At 34.8% G+C, this 24,387-nt stretch overlaps 4 protein-coding genes across 4 annotated transcripts in view; all 4 read right to left on the minus strand.

The window, feature by feature from the left end:
• LOC134851547 (paraplegin-like) overlaps positions 1-24,387 on the minus strand; it is a 215,967-nt gene that overhangs the window by 31,313 nt on the left and 160,267 nt on the right. The window lies entirely within an intron of this gene.
• LOC134852044 (uncharacterized) lies at positions 1,306-3,473 on the minus strand. The gene is made up of 2 exons (XM_063868324.1): positions 3,089-3,473; positions 1,306-2,583 (listed from the first exon to the last, which is right to left on the minus strand). Exons 1-2 carry the CDS (start codon positions 3,461-3,463, stop codon positions 1,306-1,308), a joined length of 1,653 nt encoding a protein of 550 aa, XP_063724394.1. The 5' UTR covers positions 3,464-3,473.
• Positions 5,646-6,431, minus strand: LOC134851601 (histone H1.2-like). The gene has a single exon (XM_063867745.1). It carries the CDS (start codon positions 6,284-6,286, stop codon positions 5,789-5,791), a length of 498 nt encoding a protein of 165 aa, XP_063723815.1. The 5' UTR covers positions 6,287-6,431; the 3' UTR covers positions 5,646-5,788.
• Positions 13,849-24,387, minus strand: part of LOC134851548 (uncharacterized) — an 85,556-nt gene continuing 75,017 nt past the window's right edge. Inside the window, exons 4-5 of the mRNA XM_063867678.1 lie at positions 23,963-24,178; positions 13,849-14,663 (exon numbers count right to left, since the gene is read on the minus strand). Of these exons, the coding sequence (XP_063723748.1) occupies positions 13,954-14,663; positions 23,963-24,178 (926 nt within the window). The 3' untranslated portion in view covers positions 13,849-13,953. The remainder of the gene's footprint in view (positions 14,664-23,962; positions 24,179-24,387) is intronic.

The raw sequence follows: 24,387 nt of genomic DNA on the forward strand, positions 1-24,387 counted from the left end.
TTTGGGTCGTTCGAGAGAACCATTATTTGTATGCTTTCCTCCGGATTGCATAAAACGTTAAAAATCTCAGAATAGAATTTATAGTTCAAAGTTTTTCGTGACAACAATTTCACTTTTGCTCGACGCTTGTTTTTGAAATTTCATTAAACGCCGTTGAATGTGTTTCTGCACGTGTGTTTTGCAAATAGAACGTTCCTGATAACATTTTGAAGTTTTTTAATGTTTTTTTTTTTACTCGGTGGCTGTCATTTCCTTTCCAGTCTGCTAGCTTGCAATGCCATTTTTGTGGTATCGCAAGTGATGCGAAGCTCTGCTTCGCCTCTGTGTTTAATATAATTTATTCATTTCCTTGGTAGTAATGACGATTCTAACAATTTTTTTATTGATTTGCCCGTACAAATTAGCATGCTTGTAAGTTTTTCCGCTCTTAAACCCATTCTGCTCTGACGATTCCGCTCATTGACTGACCACTTTACGTAGAATTAGCAGTTTACGAAAGGATGTCGTGTATGGCTGCTAAAGGAAAAAACTTATGGGGGAGGGTCAAAGCTGCTGTTACATGCGATCTTGATACCAATATACCAAGTGATTCTGTCACATAAGTTGTTAACGCGACAAAAAAGTCTATATTCGGTTTCATAACGTTTGCTAATCGTAAGCGTAATTTCATCACATTTTTCTAGAATAAACTTTTAAAAAATGTTAATCAAAATACTCAGTTCATGCTTAATCTATTCCTTTACATCTGTGTATATTGACGATGCGTTTGTTTTACCGATCTGTTTTTCTGCCTTTTGGACTTTTTCTGCTCTTACACTATTCTCCGCCCCCTCTGAACATGAACAAGTACCAAAAAAGCTTACCGAAAACAAAAATTTTACCCTAAATTATTTCACGATTATTTAATGCGCCGTCTGAGCGATTATTTAATGCGACCCCAAAACTTCTCCAAAAAACCTTTGGCGCCAATATATGGAGTATATCAAAGGAATATATAAAAGTGCTGTAAGTTGAAAATGTTTTTGGAAATGGAAACAATTTAGTAGTATATATAAATTTCGAGGGCGGAGCTCTATCCCTTAAAAAATCAATTTCTGGTCACAGTCTTCCAAAAAGTACAAAGAAAGCAATCAGTTTAATGGGCCAAAAAACGGACGACAAAATTGTCCCTGTTTGAAGTCGTTACTTTAACGGATTACCCTTTCGATTTATTTTTACTATTGGAAACGTTTAAGACAACGATCGCTCTCGATTCTCACACCTTCCTAGTGGTTACGCAGCGACCCAAAAGAAGCAAGTCATAGTTCAACATTTCAAATAATCAAAATGTTCAAAATCTATTTCAATAATTGAAGTTGGCTTCAGTAACAAAATTTCAAGTAAATTTTGACAAACTTTCCCGATTTTCAAATAAATTTTCTTATTGTACTGATATACGAAGCTGTTTAAAGCAAATTCAACAAATCTTCTAATTTCATTAATAATTTCCGAGTTTTCGAATAGTTTCAAGCACAATAAAGCGCATAGGTAACAATCGGCAACAAAATTGCTTTCTATACTCCGAATAATTTGCAGACAGTCGATTACTTTTTGACTACTTTCAATATTTTCTGACAATGAAGTCAAATTGAAAATGGTCGACCAGCAACAATTTTTCACCAAATTTACCTCTAAGTCAATTTTGAGAGGATTTTTTGCCGTAAGAAGTGAGTGCACCAGTTTTAAAGTGGTTGGATTTGCAAAACTGGTAGATTCTGGTTTGGAACTTCTGGTAAGTTTTCCCATTACGAACGAAAACAGATCTTGTTTCCTTGAATGGTCTATATGTTCCATAACATTCAGAAACAATTCATCTTGTAATCTAGATATATCTGAATCGATTTCATCGTCAAACCGGTCATTTCTGATGATACCTTCAACAACTTGATTCCATTTATTTTTTGATTCATATCCATGAACCGCGTTTTTATGTTTCACTTCTGTGCAAAACATAGCTTTAAGTAAAAGATACGAGTTCATTTGTAATCTCCAAGTCCTGCCATTCAGCATTTTTTTCGCCAGTTCGAAACATCGTCCAGTTATTGACAGTTTGAAAACTAGTTCTGAAAAGACGTCGGCTAACAGTTCTCGAACTGGTATTGAAGTTTCCTCGCTCACGAAATCACAGAAGTTATCAAGTAGAAAAACTTCTGCAATAAAGTTCAAAACAAACATGGTTTTCGGTTTATTGCGCCAATCGCTCATCGGAACTATTAAATGTTTGAGACCTAATGCTGCTCCGTGTCTTCTTTCCCATGTCGATGACTTAAGAGCGTTCAAAACTGTCGCAGTTGTTTTTAAAAGAAACGACGCCACAGAACTTTCACAACCAATTGCTTCACTTCTCGTCTCTATTTCTTCTACAGAAAAAGTCGGCCAGGCGATTTGAACTTTTAGTTGACTCGAAAAACTTGGTTCCGATTTTAGGCTTCTTTCTGTTGTGAGCAATTTGGAATCTTCTAGAATCTGACTTGTAATCAATGAAGGAAGCTTGGAATCTTGATTTGTACTTCCAAATATATCGCCTATTTCAGTAGGTACGTCCTAAAGCCATGAAAAACTATTAATCATGAAAAAAAAACTTCGATCGCTACAGTTTTCTGAAGTTCCAAAAATTGTTAAATAATATCAACAAGTTTCCGATTGCTGTGCAAAAACACAGAAGTGCGCGGGCTCAATTATTCAAAAATATATTTAAAAAAAAACATTCTCAATTTTTTCAAATTCGGGCCATTTTTTGTGCGCGGTCTTTTTTTAAATTCTTTTTAATTCAAGCCGGTTAATCTCGACGCTGAGAAAACTAGACAATTCTTCAATGTCGCTCGGATCACGACAGAAAGGGCTCTATAATGATATATCACTCGATTAATTCTGATGATTATTTGTGGAACCTGATGTTACGTGAAGTAGAAAAAAAAACACAAAACTATATCACGCAGAGACAAAGATCTTTCCAAACTTCAGAAGTAGCAGCAGAAAAACACAATTTGTATTTCGAAAACATTATCAAAATGATCGTGAATGATCGTAGTAAGAATTGTTTACTTACTAGGGAATCATAGACAGTAGTCTCTTTCGATTGCAACTCTTCATACGTATCCACAAACAACGAAGGTTCATCAAAAACAGAACAGCGTTCAAATGTTGAGCCTGTGCTCACAAGAAATTGTGAGTTTTCCAAGCTGAAGAAAAAATTGGTTTTATACTTTTCGGAGAAACTTTTCAGAACCGATGCACAGCATATTCGGCAATTGTTATTCCGAGAATCCAAAAGCTGTGTGCAAATTTGTTCCAATATACTGGGTACGCTATCTTCAGATTGAAGCAGAACTTCGGTGATTCGATCTGCAGCATCTCTTTTCAAAGAAAGCGAAGTTTTATCGCTAGACAACAGGTTCAGCGCCCTTTCTAAGCGTGAACTCATGTTTTCAAAACAGTCTGAAAACGTTTAGCACGTTATGCAACTTAAAACCAATTATTAAGTTACTTAAAGGGTGAAACTAGACTACTAGTTTAAAATAATTAATTATATGGGGGCGCTAGTTGTTTCATTCCGCGATCTCAACAACCAGTCAGTGGTCGTTTTGGTGTCAGAACAAAAAATATCATAACAAAACTTGCGCACGACAAAGATACCATGCCAAAAGATCGCATGTAACCGCTGCTTTGACCGTCTTCCAAAGCAGCGGTAAGTCTTTCCCTTTTGTAGTCGCCATACACGACATCCTTTCGTAAACTGCTTAATCTAAGTGAGGTGGCCAGTCAATGAGCAGAATAGTCTCCGAGCAGAAAGGTTCTAAGAGCGGAAAAACTTACAAACATGCAAAATTTATACGGGCAAATCAATGAAACAATTGTTAGAATCGTCCTTACTGCCATGGAAAAGAAGCTAGCACACAGGAAAGGAAATGACAGTCAATTTTTTGTCGCGTTAACAACTTGTGTGACAGAATCACTTGGTATCTTGGTTCATAATCAATTCAAAATGTTAAGCTTCTCTGCAACACTTAGTCTGGAGGTAACGAACACGCCTGGGTCAACAAGATCCTGAGTTCGAATATGCACAGGACTTGTTTTTTTTGTTTCAAACGGTAAATATTATTCGTCTCCTTATGTTTTGTCAGCTCAGTTGACAAATCTTAGATTTTCTGCTGTATGCAGTTTTCATAGTAGTTGCTTTTTATGTTTTCATTTAATTCTGCAATTTGTAATTCTACTGGCCTTGACATCGTATATCTTCCTTTTCTTGTTTTTTCCTCAAATTTTTTTGGGCGTAAATGATTCCAGCTTAGTTTTATCGGCTTACTAACGTAATTTTGGGTCGTTCGAGAGAACCATTATTTGTATGCTTTCCTCCGGATTGCATAAAACGTTAAAAATCTCAGAATAGAATTTATAGTTCAAAGTTTTTCGTGACAACAATTTCACTTTTGCTCGACGCTTGTTTTTGAAATTTCATTAAACGCCGTTGAATGTGTTTCTGCACGTGTGTTTTGCAAATAGAACGTTCCTGATAACATTTTGAAGTTTTTTAATGTTTTTTTTTTTACTCGGTGGCTGTCATTTCCTTTCCAGTCTGCTAGCTTGCAATGCCATTTTTGTGGTATCGCAAGTGATGCGAAGCTCTGCTTCGCCTCTGTGTTTAATATAATTTATTCATTTCCTTGGTAGTAATGACGATTCTAACAATTTTTTTATTGATTTGCCCGTACAAATTAGCATGCTTGTAAGTTTTTCCGCTCTTAAACCCATTCTGCTCTGACGATTCCGCTCATTGACTGACCACTTTACGTAGAATTAGCAGTTTACGAAAGGATGTCGTGTATGGCTGCTAAAGGAAAAAACTTATGGGGGAGGGTCAAAGCTGCTGTTACATGCGATCTTGATACCAATATACCAAGTGATTCTGTCACATAAGTTGTTAACGCGACAAAAAAGTCTATATTCGGTTTCATAACGTTTGCTAATCGTAAGCGTAATTTCATCACATTTTTCTAGAATAAACTTTTAAAAAATGTTAATCAAAATACTCAGTTCATGCTTAATCTATTCCTTTACATCTGTGTATATTGACGATGCGTTTGTTTTACCGATCTGTTTTTCTGCCTTTTGGACTTTTTCTGCTCTTACACTATTCTCCGCCCCCTCTGAACATGAACAAGTACCAAAAAAGCTTACCGAAAACAAAAATTTTACCCTAAATTATTTCACGATTATTTAATGCGCCGTCTGAGCGATTATTTAATGCGACCCCAAAACTTCTCCAAAAAACCTTTGGCGCCAATATATGGAGTATATCAAAGGAATATATAAAAGTGCTGTAAGTTGAAAATGTTTTTGGAAATGGAAACAATTTAGTAGTATATATAAATTTCGAGGGCGGAGCTCTATCCCTTAAAAAATCAATTTCTGGTCACAGTCTTCCAAAAAGTACAAAGAAAGCAATCAGTTTAATGGGCCAAAAAACGGACGACAAAATTGTCCCTGTTTGAAGTCGTTACTTTAACGGATTACCCTTTCGATTTATTTTTACTATTGGAAACGTTTAAGACAACGATCGCTCTCGATTCTCACACCTTCCTAGTGGTTACGCAGCGACCCAAAAGAAGCAAGTCATAGTTCAACATTTCAAATAATCAAAATGTTACATCTAATAGTTTACAGACCTCTCGGTCCAGGAAACAATAAAATATTCAAATAGGATTAGTTTTCAGTTTTTCTAATATTGCTAGGTAAAGAAAAAGTCAGCCTATTTCTTGGTTGGCTTTTTAGCCGCTGTTTTCTTTGCTGGAGATTTCTTTGCTTTGGGTTTGGCGGGGCTTTTTGTCTTCTTAGGAGCTGGTGCCTTCTTTGTTGCGGTTTTTTCAGATGTCGCTGTTTCGGGTGCCACTTTTTTGACTGGAGATTTCTTCTTCGGGCTAGTTTTCTTCACTGGTTTCTTCGGTCCTGGTTCTTTTGCCGGCAGCTTGAAGCTTCCGCTGGCTCCGAGGCTCTTGCTTGAAGCATGGACTAGTTCCTTTTTGCTGACCATCCTTCGGAGGGCGACTTTGACGTGGTTGGCGGCCTTTTCGTCCACTTTGTAGTTGGCGTTGATGTATTTCATGATAGCTGCTTTGGACGATCCTCCTTTCTCGTTCAGCTCTTTCACTGCTTTTTTGATCATTGAGGCGAACGGTGGATGCGATGATGTTTTGGCAGCGACTGCCTTTTTGGGGGTTGCTGTTTTCTTTGGGGTAGCAGCAGGCATTATAGTAATAGTTCTGAGATTATATATCGACAGAAATTTGCTACACAAAAGAAAGAATTCAATGGCACAAACTGATATTGACTGGTAATTCTGTTCAGTATTTATACCATTGAGCTCAACCGGAACGAAAACTACCAAAGCAAGTCAAAAATAACATATCATTTTTACTGAAAAATGCTTAAATATCAAATTTAAAACCTTATTTTAAAAACAACCGCTAGACTAAAACCGAATCTTTTAAGCTAATATTTAGGCTATGAATCTAGCTGTTCATATGGTAAATATCTCGATTATAACAACCCACAAGAAAACCCCCAATTGTGAGAATAACGACCTTATGACATAATCAAAACTTGCGAAACCATCCAAACTTTTTCAAAATATTGTGATCGATAGCACATTAGATTTCAACTCACAAAAAACAAATATTAACAAGATAAAACTGAATAATTTTGGTAATTTTTAAAATTAAAATAACCTTGTGCTTTCGAGACAAAGAAGATTATTTGAAAGCAAAATGATGAAAACGTAAAAAAAGTGAGCTAGACTTAATAAAATAACAACGCAACAATCTATGATTTTGCAAGTCTTTTCCTTATTCGGGACAAATTCATGACAAAAATACCACAATTTGTTAAGTGGATCATCTAAATCGTTTGAAAAAAAATATGACTTGTTTTAGTAGGGCAGAAGGTATTTTTTTAATCGACTATTTCTTAATATTACCAACATCAGTAACGTGCTACCACCAACTTCATTGCTGCTTGCTAAATGTTAACATCATAACCGACAGACAGGTGGAAAAGAGTCATGAACGCAAGGAAACAGGAAAAAAATATATTGTTTTTTTTTTGACAACTTTCGAATTCCAAAGAAAATAATATTTGCGGGCATCAAAGCTCTTTGAATTCCGAGATCAATTTATGACGACACCTTTTTTGATAAAAAAAATTAACCTAATTTGAGAAAAGTGGATCAGCGAGTAGGTAAAATTTTTATTCCGCTGAGAAATCGGAAACCTAAAATTCACTTTCGAAACTGGAAGTCGATAACATTTTTCGTGGTGTTTATATTCTTGCTGTTGTATTCTGGTTTTTGCCTTCAACAAGAGAAATGAAGTGAACTTGAAAAAAAATCAGAAGTCAAACAGTGACAGTTCAAATTTTAGCGTGAACAAACTGAATAACTTTCTCCTAAAAAAAATCAAGAACTATATAAGAGTATTCATTCACTACGTCGTTCATGTCTCTTCAAAAGGGGTGAGGGTCAACCGCTTTGGTTCTTTTTTACAGTATTGGAGAATTTTTTACAGTATCGGAGAACTTCGACAACGAGGTTTAAAAATCCCAATAAACAAAAAGTTATTTGTATGACAACAAAAGGAAAAGGTAATCTCTAGACACATTAGAGACAAAAATTATTGACCTGCTCTACTCTTGCTATTTTCAACTTTAAAAAACTCTAATAAATGATAAGGCGATTAAAAGATAAGGCGCATTTTATATTAAATGGTCTAAGTTAAAACCATATTCAAACAGTTGCAAAAGATTCAATGAACGCAAGGAAACAGCAGAACCACTGACATGTTTTTCGAAAAATCATCTTTCGAAATTCAAAGAAAAAATAATTGCCCTTAAAGCTCGCTGAATTTCAAGAACAAATATAATTGGCATTTTTAGATTAAAAATAAAATATTTTGAGAAAACTGGATCAATCATAGAAACCGTTTTTTATTCCGCTGCGAAATCTGATAACGAAAACCCATGTTCGAAAATCAAATTCGATCTCGTTTCAACCGACAATTCTGCTTTCGCTGTTTTATAGTGGAGTTTGTTTTTTAAATAAAACCCAACGAACTAAATTTAAAACGAAAATCAAAATACAAACTTCAGAAAAATCAAATTTGAGCTAAAATTTTAATTGAATTGCTTTAATTTAATTAACAGTTTAAAAATGCAAAACTACAAACTTTTTTGTGACAAAGTTGATATCAATTGGAAACGAAAAGCAAAATTACCCCAATTTCTTCCAGTTTGCACAGCAGAAAAAAATTAATTCGCAAGAAATCAAAAGAACATAACTTGAAGCTTAAAACTAAGATGCCCTGAAGACTTGGAAAATATTTTGAGAAAGCATTTTGAAAACTATGAAAAACTGTTTTCAAACTTTCTTAACAAAAAGAGGTCATCACAATATAAAATTTTAACATAGCCAAAAAAACAGTTGGAAAATTGTCGATGAAACCAATAAACAGAAAAAACAACTGATTTTTTTTGAAACTTTCAAAGTTCAATGAAAAAAGAACAAACAGATGGCCTCAAAGCTCTTCGAATTTCACGAAAAAATTGTGCTTGATTCGTTTTTAAAAAATTAACCCAATCTGGGAAAACTGGATTTATAGGTTAGTTTTTTAATTTTGCTGGGATATCTGAAATGAACGCCTTTTTCAAAACTAGTAGTCAATCACGTTTTTTGTGGCCTTTACACTTTTGCTATTCGATAGTGGAGTTTGCCTTCTTTTACACAGAGGCGATGCTGCGGTTCACAAACACTAGCGAGACCACTAGCGCAAACACTAGCAAAAAAAAGCAGCCTCATTGAGCGAAAAAAAAAGAAAATATAAAAATAAGCCTCGAATTAGCAAACTTTGCTGCAAATGGGCTTCGAACCTGCAACCTCGAGAATTGGAGTCTCAAGCCCTGCCCTCTCGTCCAAGATGACCTAAAAACCGACAAAAACTAGTCACAAAGAAAGCAGCTACAGTGCAAATGCGATGCAGCAAAAGTGGCAGCAAATACGAATAGGCCACATTATGTTTAAATTATGCATTTCGAAAATTTCGAGATATAGAGTGAGAAAGTTTTTGAAATCGAGGTTTTATTATTGTTATGTTGTTTGGTTCATTTGATGAATTTACACAGAGGCGAAGTTGCACTTCGCATAATACACAAGCAAAAATATGACCGATAACGCTACTGGGAAAAACTTGAAGCTTAAAACTAAGATGCCCTGAAGACTTGGAAAATATTTTGAGAAAGCATTTTGAAAACTATGAAAAACTATTTTCAAACTTTCTTAACAAAAAGAGGTCATCACAATATAAAATTTTAATATAGCCAAAAAAAAAACAGTTGGAAAATTGTCGATGAAACCAATAAACAGAAAAAACAACTGATTTTTTTTGAAACTTTCAAAGTTCAATGAAAAAAGAACAAACAGATGGCCTCAAAGCTCTTCGAATTTCACGATAAAATTGTGCTTGATTCGTTTTTAAAAAATTAACCCAATCTGGGAAAACTGGATTTATAGGTTAGTTTTTTAATTTTGCTGGGATATCTGAAATGAACGCCTTTTTCAAAACTAGTAGTCAATCACGTTTTTTGTGGCCTTTACACTTTTGCTATTCGATAGTGGAGTTTGCCTTCTTTTACACAGAGGCGATGCTGCGGTTCACAAACACTAGCGAGACCACTAGCGCAAACACTAGCAAAAAAAAGCAGCCTCATTGAGCGAAAAAAAAAAGAAAATATAAAAATAAGCCTCGAATTAGCAAACTTTGCTGCAAATGGGCTTCGAACCTGCAACCTCGAGAATTGGAGTCTCAAGCCCTGCCCTCTCGTCCAAGATGACCTAAAAACCGACAAAAACTAGTCACAAAGAAAGCAGCTACATTGCAAATGCGATGCAGCAAAAGTGGCAGCAAATACGAATAGGCCACATTATGTTTAAATTATGCATTTCGAAAATTTCGAGATATAGAGTGAGAAAGTTTTTGAAATCGAGGTTTTATTATTGTTATGTTGTTTGGTTCATTTGATGAATTTACACAGAGGCGAAGTTGCACTTCGCATAATACACAAGCAAAAATATGACCAATAACGCTACTGGGAAAAACTGAATGAGTCAAATTTTGAGTTTACAAAATTTCATAAGTGACGTACGCCAATTATGATTCTATATAATTGGTAAGTGACACAAGCCAATTATGACGCATTAGCAGCACCAGTCAATTTGAAAAAAAAAATTACCGCGCGAACGCATTTTATTTAGTATACGAAAAAGTTCTTTAAAACATCCGACCCTGTCCAGTTTCGAACCCTCTTATTTTGCTGCTGGGTCTCCTTCCCTACCTCTACGGTACAGATCCATGATGCCTTGAAGCTTAAGCTCTATTAGTAAAAGAATCTGTGTTAATATCCTTAGCATTGGCTGTAACCTTAACACTTTCAAAATGAACATATTTTGTTGCAACAAAGGCATCGCAACAATATTTGAGACTTATCTTGGAAAAAAAAGAAAGTTCACACTATAACACAAGCTACGCTGGTGTAAAAACTCATCAATTGAATTAACTTATTACTATTAGAATGTCAAGGTACATGCTAACAAAAAGTCGTAAAGTGCCCCAAAAGTGGCACCAATATTTGCGACTTAGGCTAGAAAAAAGAATGATCCTAGTATAACACTAACGCTCACTGAAGCTCGCTAAGGTAAACAAAGAAATGAACTAGAAAAGAAAACTAAAAACAAAATTGAAAGTAAAACGCGAAAAAAGAGAATTGAGCGTGAACAAAATTTAAGATTTTTTCCTGAAAAAAAGCCTTAAAAATACCAAGAATTATATAAGAGTACTACCTTCGTCAATTAATCTAAACAATATTCACCCAATATGAAAGAAAATTGATCAAAGTAAGTTTTTGATCACGCCGGGGCATCTGAAAACTATCGGAACTAAATTCCACTTTCGGAATTAAAAGCCTTTCGGAACTAAATTCCACTTCCGGAATTAAAATCCAATCACAATTTTCGTGTCCTTAAGTTTTGCTTATCAAAAGTTAAATTTGCTTTCATTTTAACAAAGGAAATGAATTGAAAAAATCGAAAATCAAACCTGAAAGAATCAAAGTTGAGCCTGAACAAATTTTAAGACTTTGCCTGAAAAAAAAACAAGAAAAAACGAAATATATAAAAGTCTCTTAAAAATAGACTCTCACATTCATCGACACTTGAAAAATATTACACTATTTACACTACCGACACTTACACTATTACTATAATTATTATACTTATAATATCCGAAAGCAATAAATATTACGTTATTCAAAGCAAAATTTTAAAAATCCAACAAAAATGGCTTCAGGCTTCAAGTTTTTCAAGGAACGCTCGCTATGTGTCGACTATGGCATCATGTTAACGCTTTGCTTTTTTCTGGCTCTGCTAATTTTAACGTTTTTACATATTTTTTGTTTCTTAAGGCTTTATTGAGATTAGAGCGGTGCGAACACTTTGTACTCCTTCAGGAGAATCCGATTAATCTTGTTAGCCAAATAATTTCAATTCACCAATAAAAAGTTGAAACAAAATCGATTAAATCGCACAATTTAATTACAGCTATAAACAGATACTGGATTTGAACACAAAAACTAAACACAAAAAGTTGCGAGCCAGGTTGAAAAAAAAAGAATACATTTTTGACACAATCGTTGCTTGCAAATAAAAACTACCTCTTCTAACTGATTTTTTGAATATCTGGTTTTTGAATAACTAATGAAAAAAATAAAATAGCTTTTTGTATTGTGTTAAGCTAATGATTCTAGCTACTGTCTTCTTCCCGTACAGGTGCATTTACATTAATTTTTTTAAATTGATTGAGAGTACCAATGAGAAGTAAGCTATTCTTCTAAAATAATTAAACATACGGTGCATCAATGAAAAAGAATATCATGATAAGTTTGAATTACCTAGCGAATACTATTTACAACCCTGGTCCAATAAGTGTATGTACAGTAGAATTTACACAACCAAATCAAATCACTTCCAATAAATCACTTGACAAAAAAATGTGGAAACTAAACGGACATTTTAATAATACACGGATAAAAAAAAGTTTTTTTTTCAGCTAAGTTTTCGTGCATCACAGAAACCAATCAAAATTCTTCGCCGAAACTTCATTGTAACCAGGGGCGGATCTAGGATTTTCTCGAGGGGGGCGGGGGCGGATTTTCGAAAAATATTCCAAAATTTTGACGACCTTTTTTTTTAGGTCGACCAAATTGATTTTTCGAGCTCTCCCAAAGCACTGTTTTGCCCCTATTTTGGAAAAATTTTCTGCGCCGCAGGCAAATTTTTGAAAAAACAGTCAAAAAAAGCCGTTTTTGGGCACTTTTTGAAAAATTTTGACAAAAAAATTGCGTTTTTTTTGGCGCGCGCTCCCCCTCAAAGTTAGTATATATTGGCGCGAAAGGCGCCTTTAGAAAAATTTTAGGGTCGGTCCGCCAAAAATGGATTTCTGAAAAAGTATCAAAGGGACGACCCTTTGGGTCGGCAGGGGCTCGAATCCCTGAGGGGGGGGGGGCGTCCGCCCCCCCCCCCCCCTAAATCCGCCTCTGATTGTAACCACATATGAATCTTAGCTTTAAAACGGATACTTCCCTTGGATTTTTTTTCAGTGCCAGAAAACAAAGCTGCAAATTAATTAACCTATAGCAGAATAATCTGAAGAAACGAGAAATAGAAAAAGCTTTACAATTATAGGAACAATCACGAATTTGATATGAATAAATAATGATAAAATGTTAGGATATTTCTGATTTAAGATACTACTTATTGCATAATTTCTGGAAGATAAAATGCCTGATGATGACGACTGATTGGCTGAATATTTCTAAGAAGACATTTTGAGACTATCGATTTTTCCGAGCTATTCTTTTTGGTAATACTGCTTTTCTATATTAGAATAGAAAGATGAAGCTTTTAGATCTTACTGATTCAAGATGTCTTATTTATTAAAACCAAATGAGGTTAAGTCACATAAATGACACAGGAGCGAAGCAGAGCTTCGCACTACTTGCGATATATCACGAGATTTTATCGTTAGCTAGCAATTAAAAGAGAGACAAGCCACAATGTCGAAAAAATTTATATTTAAAAAACTAACTTTACCAATTTTTTCACATGTTTGTCTCCATTTGTCCGGAGAATCAAAATAATTTTGCAAAAATCAGCATTGAAACAGAATTTACGGATCGGTACTCAAGCCGCAAATATTTGTTGAGTAAAAAAAAGCAAAAAAAAGGCATAAAAATTGAGTAATAAAAGGCAATACTCATAATCGCTTGTTGTCGTGCCAAAAAGCAATAAAAGGCGACCAAGCCTATGTAAAAAAACAAAGTTGAATGAACATTTAAAAAGAAAAAATTTTAAAAAACGGTTGTAAATTTGCAATAAAAAAAACTAATTGACGTTGTATGTATACAAAATTTGTTTTTTTTTGGTTGCAAATTTACAACCGTTTTTTAATTTTTTCTCTTAAAAGGTTCATTCGGCTTTGTTTTTTTTTACATAGACTTGGTCGCCTTCTATTGCTTTTTGGGACAGCAAGCGACAATGAGTATTTAGGGAGATTTAAAAACTTGTTTCCAAAGATTCCAAAATTTTTATGACTCAACGGAGGTCTGCTCAAATATTTGCGGCTTGAGAACCGATTCGTAAATTCTGTTTAATGTGATTTTTGCAAAACTAATTTGATTCTCCGGACAAATGGAGACAAACATGTGAAAAAATTGGTAAAGTTAGTTTTTTAAATATAAACTTTTTCGACATTGAGGCTTTGTCTATCTTTTGTTCCCGATTACAAAACACTTGCTCTCACATTTGTAATGAAGAAACTATGATTCCGAAGATTTGCCAGGATCCCTCTCACCTGACCGAGATCCACTATGACTCATGGGAACTTGAGGATACCTTCTCAATGCTGGCGAATCATCATTACTATGGCCATCCAGATCAACCTCGACATACCCACTTAATCCGGTTGATTCTTTTCGGACGCCAACATTTTCATTTCTGGTGTTTGAAGCTAATTTACTTGAAGTTGATATATTTGAAGTTGATTTCTTTTGCGATTCTATGTACTTGAAGAACGTGTATAGTACACCACCAAGAGTGTTCAAAATAATACCAGCAAAACCAGTCCCGTTAACGTGCACGCCGCCGAAGGTGAAAAAGCCGATGATAGTAGTCAAAACTGATTTCATTGTAGCACCTAGACTAGTCGTCAAGGCTGACGTTACTGCTGTGCATAGAAATTGCGAGTAAACTAACACTGTACCTGATACTGTCACTAAGCTGAAGTGAAATAGGAATCCTTCCAGGAACCAACCATGAAAGTCGCGAAGTTTTGAGAACTCGTCAAAAATGAATATCGCACTGAGGCACAATGGGAAGGCATTGACTGCAGTGATGTAACTGATATCGAGCACTGATAAATTGTCTTCCTTTGAGGACTTTTGCACCATCAGTAGATATATGCTCTGGGCTATTGAGCTCAAAATTCCATAGGCGTAAGCGTCTAACTGGAAAGAAAGATCCCCGTATCCTGCAACACAAAAAGCGGTATTCGAACGATCTAATCAACATTTAAGAGATAACTATAGTTATAGTGATAACTATTTTAGTGATAACTATAGTGATAACTAATGTGTTCTAGTTTGAATGCACCTCAAAAAACTTATTGACGACTTAATACAGCGCTCTCATAACCCGATACCTTAAATAAAAAACCTTGAAGTGATTGGTTCAATCCATTAGACCCAAACAAAGATGAATTTCAATTGTCAAAAAAGTGCATTGAACGTTTTGCTGTTTTTGGGCCGCATAACGGAAGAGAGATCTCTCAAACTATTTTTATTGGTGATTTTTCCTAACTGATCTGGAATTGATCTTTCTTATTCGGTTCAAACTGGAAGATCACTTCCGGATTTTTGTTAAAATTAGCTGGTGAAACATGACCTTTAGTCATTGGTTCGAGCAACTTTGTGCGGGTGATTTACCATATATATTTGATCTGAATTGCTACTGGAACTATCACTCAAATCTCATTAATTCATTCCTTATTAATCAACCGTTTGTCGCTGCAATAACCTTGATAGGTTATGGGCCCAGATGCCCAATGACGAGTGAGAAGTCAGGAGTCAAGATTGACTGTTTGTTCAAACGAATAAGAAAAAAAGCTGAGATTTGCAGTGGAGTTGTGACAGTGAAAAACACAACTTGAAATATACAACTGATCAGTTAGAGAACTCCGAGAATAGGAGCAGGCCAAAACTACTTGGAGGTAGACGATTGACCAGACACAGAAGTGCAAAGATAGAAGAAGGGCAACACAACTAGTAGAGACAGGCAACTTTGACGACAGAAGCAGGGCAACACAACGTCTAGAGATAGACAACTCTGACTATAGAAGCAGCGAAACACAACACAGAAGAAGAGAAGACAGTCAAAAGCTACACGAAGGGGCACTGAATGAGCACAGCAGTGGAAGAAGTATTACACTATTGATAGTGAAAGAAAACTGAATCAAACTGATAATATATATGTTTTATTTGTAAAAGTTGCTGATTTATACCGAATTTTTGCGGAAGGATAAATTCGTTCGTACGCGGTTGCTCGAATCCGACACAAAATCAATCCAAAGAATAGATTGCCATTAAAATATAAAGAAACTGATACCATACCCCAGAATAAAAAGACGAACTTCTATTTTGCTAATATAAATTACCTAGTATGAAATCTGAGGAGGGACCTCAGCTTTGCTAATTTGCTGATGTGTTATTCGGTACGCACTCCGTTAGGTTCAAAATCGAATTTAGGTAATCAAATATACTTGCATAGTTATATAAGCGGGCGATATTGATGTTTATAATATATGATTTTGATGTCAGAGAAAACGGGGTCATTGAACTTTACCTAGGGCAAATTTTAACGTTTTGGATTGAAGCTTAACCTTTGTGAAAAAAGTTAAGTCGAAAATAAAAACTTGGATTAGGAAAGAAATTTCGAATAGGATAGTTTTTTTGGGAAAAGAAGAAGATTTTTCCTACTTTGAAGAGCAATTCGAGGCACGAATTTTTCACTTGAAGTTAAACAAGATTTTAGATGAGACAGTTGATTATAGAAATTTTATGCCAAGTTAAAGACCGAATGCAAGCAGTGATCAAAAACAAGCTGCAATAGATAAAGGAAAGGAGATTTTGAAGAAAACCAGTTGCATATCTGGTACGAACTTAAGCAGGCTCTAGATAAGAAATCAGTTTTGTTTTTAAGAACTTATAAAGGCAATGGTAGCAAAGCTTGCGATGTTTTACGGAAAAGGTTTAAGAGTTTTGAAAAACCCAGGCTGCAGAAACTAATCTGCGAACTTACAACTTCGAAAAACAATAGCAATAAAACAGTGATAGATGATTTGACAAGAGCAGAGGAGACTCAGTATAACTTCGAACAAGTGAACGAAGGAGTGAGTGAAAAAATGTTAATTTCAATTACTTTGAAAGGACTTCCCCAAAAATTTGAAACTTTTTCTAATATAGCTAAATTTAGTAGAGATGAGTAAGGTTTAAATGAGTTGAAAAGAGATTTAGTGAATTTTGATAGCGAGAGACAAGTAATTGAAAAAGAGCATGCTTTTAATAGCGAGAATAGAGTTTGTTTCAAGTGTCATAAAAGAGGACATGTGTCGAAACAGCGCAGAGAAAACTTAGGCAGCAGACAAGATAGTGGATACAGAGCTCGAAAAATTCAGTGCTATGAACGCAAGGAGCTTGGACATATTGCAAAAAAATTGCCAAGCAAAGAAAAAGTTCATTAGTAAGACTAAACGAGAACAGCAGAACCTAGCAGCTGAAACAGAGGCTCATTTTAGTTTCCTGAATGGAGTGTCTCCGGGCGACGACTTAGTTGTAGACTCTGGAGTTACCAGTAATATGATTAGGGATCGAGACATGTTTGTTAGTTTAGATGAGAACTTCAAATGATCGGTTAGCATTGCATATTTCTCTGAATCAAAAATTTTAGGTAATCAAATCAAGAGTGAAAGAACAGAAAGGCGAGTTCAAGATGATTGAGCTGAAGGATACTTTGTACATTCCTGAAAACTCAATGCAAATTTCTCTGAATCAAAAATTTTAGGGAATCAAATCAAGAGTGAAAGATGAGAAAGGCGAGTTTAAGATGATTGAGCTGAAGGATACTTTGTACGTTCCTGAAAACTCAATGCAAATTTCTCTGAATCAAAAATTTTAGGGAATCAAATCAAGAGTGAAAGATTGAGAAAGGCGAGTTTAAGATGATTCAGCTGAAGGATACTTTGTACGTTCCTGAAAACTCAAGAAATTTGCTCAGTGTATCAAAAACGAAGAAAGCAGGAGCAGAATTGTTTTTGGTGCGGGCTCGTTTGTTCGCCAGGGAAATGTTTCAGTTTACCCATTAAGAGAGGAAAGTGGTCTCTTTTTATGGGACACTTTTGTAGGAAAAGACGAGTGTTTTGTAGTTAGCACATTGAAACAGCGGCATTGCAGGATGGGTCATAATAACTACAAAGATTTAAGTCATTTGCAGCAACATGAAGGCATGAATATAAGTAATTTTAAAATTGAGAATTGTGAAACTTGTGAGTTAAAACAAAAAAAAAACCAGTCCCGAAAGATTCTTATACCAGGGCAACCAGGACACTAGATATTGTTCACACAGATATTTTAGGTCCTATCGACCCGATAGCAGAGGATGGACATAGATAAGCTATAGATTTTGTGGACCCTTTTTCTAGATATTTGAAAATTTATTTCATGAAGACGAGAGATGAGGCAACAGAAAAGTTGGAAAGGTTCATAGTAGACATAGGAGTCCCTCAGACTTTAGTTTCAGACGGCGCAGGAGAGTACATTGGTCAGGATTTTAAGCGAGTTTGTAGGAAACAAAAAATAAGACTGGAAACATCGGCTCCTTATACCCCTCAAGAGAACGGAAAGATAGAAAGGGTGTGGGGAACAATTACTCCAATGGCTCGCTGCATGATTTTTGATGCGAATTAATCGAAAACTTATTAGCCTTATGATCTTAATATGGCTACTAGTCTCAAAAATATGTGCTTTCATTCTGCTATAGGCAAAACACCTTACGAGTCTATGTATGGAGAAAAACCCAACCTTAATTTTGTGAAAACTTTTGGGTGTGTAGCGTATAGTTTTGTGGGAAAACAGTTTCGCAAAAAAAACTAGACAAAAACTCTAAAAGGGGAAATTTTCTGGGGACATCGGGAAATAGTAAAGCTTATCTGATAGGAAATGAGAGTGAAGAAAAACTCAAAGTGAAAAAGTCTAAAAACGTTAGTTTTGACGAATCTAAGTTCTACTTTGAGAAAAAGATAGAGAGTGACGAAGAAGAAAGAGGAGGTGATGTTGTATTTTTCGGAGACGTTCTCGAAAATATACCGAAAAGTACTAAGAAAGCTTTAGCAGACCCTGACTGGCAAGAAACAATGAAAAAAGAGTTTGAGTCATTAGAGAAAAACAAAGTTTGGGAACTAGTTAGAAATAGAGGAGACAAGCCTATAGGCAGCAGATGGCATTTTGCTTTGAAGTACAGACCTAATGGTGAAATTTCCATGTTTAAGGCTAGGTTTGTTGCTAAAGGTTTTAGCCAAGTTTAGGGAAGGGATTTTCACGAAACGTATTCGCCTACAACCAAGATGTCGACCATAAGAATAGTCCTGAGCTTAGCAGCTCAAAATAGGTATCAGTTGCGACAGTTAGACATTAAAACTGGATACTTGAATGCCAAACTAGATGAAGATATTCTTATGAAGCAACCTGAATGGTTCGAGAAGTTTGATGAAGAAGGAAAACCTTTAGTTTGTCTTCTAAAGAAAAGTCTTTATGGACTGAAGCAATCCGGTAGAAACTGGCATAGGACTCTAAAAAGCTATCTTGAGGAATTAGGTTTTGAAAATTCAGTTTTTGATGAGAGCTTGTTTGTTAGAAGGATTGTGGGAGAGATAGGTTTAATTTGTTTGTGGGTCGATGATATAGTGGTTTGTGGAGTAGACAAAAATTTCTGTAGCTGGTTTGAAAACAATATCTCTGAAAAATTTGAGATAAGCGAGATCTTAAAAAGTTCTTAGGAATGAAAATTGATTACTCAGGAAACGAAATTAGGATAAGCCAGGAGAAATATGTTGAAAAATTGATATCAAGATTTAAGATGACCGAAGCAAAGCCGATAACGACCCCTCTTGTTGAAAACGAAAAACTGACAAAATAAGATTGTCCTTTAAAAGGTAGCATAGAACAAGAAAATATGAAAAAATGTGACTATCGAGGACTTGTTGGTTGTCTAAATTACCTAGCTTTATCAGGTTGACCCGACATTTGCTTTGCAGCAAATTTTCTAAGTTCTTTTGTGGAAAACCCAAGTGAAAAGCATTGGAAAGCCGAAAAAATTGTCTTAGATATCTGCTAGGAACAAAAAGTTTACCTTTAGTATATAGAGGGGATAAGGCCTTGAATCTTAATAGCTATTCGGATGCGGACTGGTCTGGAAATATAGACAATAGGAGAACTACCTCAGGATATTGTTTTAAACTCAGTGACAACTCAGGTGTAATAAGTTGGTCTAGCAGACTTCAGCGTTGTGTATCAACTTCAACAGCCGAAGCAGAACACAATGCTGTGGTCGAAACAGTAAAAGAAGTAATTCATTTACAGGGCATACTTAGCGACTTAGGCATAATTTGTAATAGATCTTCAGAAGTTTTCGTTGATAACCAAGCTTGTATTGCCCTTAGTAAACACTCAATGAACCACGGAAAGACGAAGCATTTTGCCATAAAACTACACTTCCTTCGAGAGTTAGTTGAACAGAAGAAAGTGACATTAACTTTTTTACAAACAGCAAACATGCCTGCAGACACATTGACGAAAAACTTGGGAAGATGCAAAACTGCATATTTCCGAGACACTCTACTAAAGGCGGGGTATTGGTGATTTTTCCTAACTGAACTGGAATTGATCTTTACTATTCGGTTCAAACTGAAAGATCACTTCCCGATTTTTGTTAAAATTAGCTGGTGAAACATGACCTTTAGTCATTGGTTCGAGCAACTTTGTGCGGGTGATTTACCATATATATTTGATCTGAATTGCTACCGGAACTATCACAAAATGGATAGCCTTCGATTGATCCTCTGCGATTCGTAGAATCAACAATCAATTTTGATATAATTTTTATTTGAAAAATGGGAAGGTTTTAATTTTTTCTTCTTTTTTTGTTTTCCACGCAAAATCAGCTACCACAAATAATCATCGGTGAGATTTGAGTCTCATATCATATTAAAGCCTTTACACTCGTGATTCAAACGACAGTAAGAAATTCAAAAAATTGTTCCCATCGAGAAAAGCCGGTTTAAAATTTTAAAGCTTTTCGTCTTAATTCGAGCAAAAAAAGCAAACGAGCAGGCTTACAAAATACAATAGCTTTTTTAATGGCTGTAAAGTTTTTTTGAGTGTTTAAGCGCTTTTATGAAAACAAAATTTCAAAAATTCGAAAAACGGCAAAAAAAAATGAAAAAAATTTCGAATATTTTTTTTCAGATTTTCAAAAAAAATCTTTCAAAAAAAGATATTTTTTCAAAAAAAACACTAATTTGAAAAAAAAAATTGTTGAAATTTTTTTTTAAGACTATGGTCGGGATATTCTCTGCTGCTTGCACAGTAACCAGTTAGCCTCGTTTTAATGATTATTATCATGATTAACTTTATGATTAATTCTTTTATTATTATGATTATCTTTCTTATGATTATTATTATTATTATTATTATTATTATTATTATGATTATTATTATGATTATTATTAATACTATTATGATCGTTATTATCGTTAATAAATAGGGTGTAGACCCGATAGTCTATAGCCTATCTTAATACATGAGGACCAACACCCCGCTCCTGGCTGATCTGCTCCAAACTATGCTACTATAGTTATTAATATTAAAATGATCATAATTATGATTATGATTATGACTATTATTATGATGATTATCAATAAGATCATGATTAGTATGATTACTATTATGAATACTACGAAGATTATTATCATTATTATGATTAATACTATGATTATTGTTATAATCAGAATTATTAAAACTATGATTATTATTATTATGATTATTACTACGATTATTATTAAGATTATTATGATCATTACATAGAGGCGAAAATATTCAAAAATATGGCAAGCAAAAATATGAACCAGAACGCTACTGGGAAAAACTGAACGAGTAAAACTTTGAGTATATATAATTGTTTAAATGAAGCACGCTAATTATGCGTCAACATAACTGCTAAGTGACGCAAGCTAATTATGACGCATTAGAAGTACCAGTCAATTTGAAAAAATATATTACCAACTAACATGCCTCAATTTATATAGATGACGCATTTTAGCCAGAATACAAAAAAATTCATTAAAACATCCGACGCTGCCCAGGTTCAAACTCTCTTATTTTGTTGCGTGTCTCCTTTCCTACGTCTACGCTAAAGATCCATGATACCTAGAAGCTAAACAGCTATGTGTAATATAATAGTCTGTGTAAATATCCTTAGCATTAGCTGTACTTAATAGCTGGTTATGGATCTTATGCATATATTGCAATTAAAGAACACTTTCAAATAAACACTGCTATTTGCGACTTGGGTTGCAAAAAAAGTTCAAACTAGCACACAAGCTTTGCTTGAGTAATTATGTTTATTATTATGATTATTATTAATATAATTTTTATAATGGTTATGATTATGATTATGATTGTTAATATTATGATGACTATCATGATTATTTTTACTACAAAGAGGCGTAGCTGAGCTTCGCATCACTTACACAATCTTAAAAAAGTCAAAGTCGAAAAAAACATGTTGAAAAAAATGGATGAACAAAGTTTAGTATGTCTCTATGAAGGAAAAAAGCGATTCGGAAAACACTTTTTCTGTAATACCCGCATCTGAAGAAAAAAATGTATCCTTGACAATCTCAGTATATACAACAAGAGTCCTTTTGTGTTAAAACTTTACAAATTTGATGAAACTGTGGCCTAAAAGAAACGACCTTTCAATGAAAATTAATCTAGGTGTTGACTTTATAAAGACAAACGCGAAACGGAGCTTTGCACTACTTGCGACACAACACAATCATAAAAGAAGCATCAGTCGAAAAAAAACATGTTGAAAAAAATGGGTGAACCTAGTTTAGTATGTCTCTATGAAGGAAATATAGGACCCAGCTAAGGCTGGATATACGTGTTTGATATTTATTGAAATTATTATACTGATGCGTGACGAAATTTGCAACTTCAAAAATTGGATTTTGCAAAAAACCCTTAGCTGTTTATCTACTAAAATAGGTAAGACAGAAAAATTGAGAAAATTTTTCCTGAGACATAAAATTTCTCTTCCAAAAAAAAACAGTGGTAGACACTTTTGCAGAAAAAACCCGGGCAGCGGCTTCCTGATTGAAATTTTCATCTCACATTTGATAGGGTAGTTTTTTTAGAAAATTCAAAAAGTTGCTATAAAACGGTCAAAGGTCAAAAGCTTGACCTTCCGATTGTTTAACTTTTTTCTGCTTAAAGTAGGATGTGGTAGCTAAAATAGAAAAGATTCCAAAAATCGAATTCTCGATTAACTTTTTAACCCGAGAATTGGCACGATAATTTTAGAGTAGAGTCAAACAACTTCCAAAAAACTTTGGTTTGACAGAACTTTAGAGTAGAGTCAAACCACTTGTTTGAAGGCCATAATTTTTTTTTCCGACTGGGCATAGCAAATTATAAACCAACTTGCAAAAACCTGTTGTATCGATTATACATTTGACATCAAATTTGGCAGGATAGTTATTGAGAAAACTCCCTAAAACTGTCAACAAATCAGAAAGCTGACTTGTTGCGAGTATTTTCCCGTAAAGTCATAAAATTTAGAAAGAGAACGCTTAAAAAAATCAAAAAATTGACTATTCCGAGAAAAATTACTTTTTTTTTGTTAAAACATTGTGAGCTTCCAACTACTCGTTATCTCCGTTGAACCCAAAATTTCGGGTTTTGGAGGTTAGTTTTCGAGAAAAAATTTAAAAAGCTCAAAAACAGTGAAAAAAAAAATAAAAAATTTGTTCATTACGAGGGCAATAATTTCAGTTGAAACAAAAATTGGACGTAGTCGCTTATGCAGGAGAGCAAGAAGAGACCAGGGCAGTATGCAGGCACACAAGAATGCAGGCGGTCTTTCTATGGATACCATTTTGTAAAAATCGATGGAAGGGTTTTTGAGAAAACACTAAATTTTTGCAAAAAGTGATAAAATTTTCCAAAGCGTCTCAAAAAATAAAACAAAAACCCAATCCCATGCACTTTCATAACACCTGTTTTTATCAAATACGAATTTTAGGCAAACTTGCCAAGCAAAACATTTGAAATTCAAAGAAGCAACTGAACAAAACTCCCGAAGCGGAAACAAGGTCGATAATGATTTTGTATAAAACTTTAAAAAGGTTTAAGTCCCCAATGAAACTACCCTGTAGTAATTAGTACCAACCCAGTAGTTAAACTTGAATTTTAATGAAATTGAAAATGTCAGCTGCATAGCAGCATCAAATGAATCATTGATAGTGATTAAACTAGTAGTTAACCCGAAAAAAGGCTACGTTCCGATTTGATAACGCTTGCTATTCACCAGCGTAATTATACATGAATAAGTTAAACACATGCAAATTTTGAGCCTTGTATTGACCCTCTTGAAAAAGAGAAGGGGGACACTTAAAGGGATGCCGGAAAAAACTTTCAAAACGAACTGTTAACATACCTGCTAGTATGCTCCCTAGTGTAATGAGCAACACAGAAGCGAAGACCTTGGCCGATATGTGGTATTTGTGAAGTAGAAAGTATCCCAGGAACACATTGAAGAGAGGGCAGAGTCTCTTCAGAACATTGTACATGGGGATGTTCAGTCCATTTAGACAGAGGAGCGCAAAGGAGGAACTGGCGATGTAGCAGACACTTGGCAGGAGAAGAGACGAACCTAAAAAAAGATAAAAGCTTAACCAAACTTACCACGTTAAAATTAATTTCTTAGACGTAAACGACAAATCTAAGCACTAAGTCAACGAGAAAAACCACTGAATTCAGATCTACTAAAGAGTATTACCCTTGCGATAAGCAAGGGTATTATAATCGGGTACTCGACTTTTTCCCGTAAACAACTTTGCCCACAGGATCTTCACTTCTAGA

The sequence above is a fragment of the Symsagittifera roscoffensis genome, chromosome 7 (assembly GCF_963678635.1).
Source record: "Symsagittifera roscoffensis chromosome 7, txSymRosc1.1, whole genome shotgun sequence".
NCBI classification, from domain to species: domain Eukaryota; kingdom Metazoa; phylum Xenacoelomorpha; order Acoela; family Convolutidae; genus Symsagittifera; species Symsagittifera roscoffensis.

Bases quoted from the DNA above. Each gene is read 5' to 3' on its own strand.
- LOC134852044 (XM_063868324.1), bottom strand. From the start codon at position 3,463: ATGAGTTCACGCTTAGAAAGGGCGCTGAACCTGTTGTCTAGCGATAAA. The intron at 2,584-3,088 runs GTAAGTAAACAA...TCATGGCTTTAG, and splicing joins CTACTGTCTATGATTCCCTA to GACGTACCTACTGAAATAGG.
- LOC134851601 (XM_063867745.1), bottom strand. From the start codon at position 6,286: ATGCCTGCTGCTACCCCAAAGAAAACAGCAACCCCCAAAAAGGCAGTC.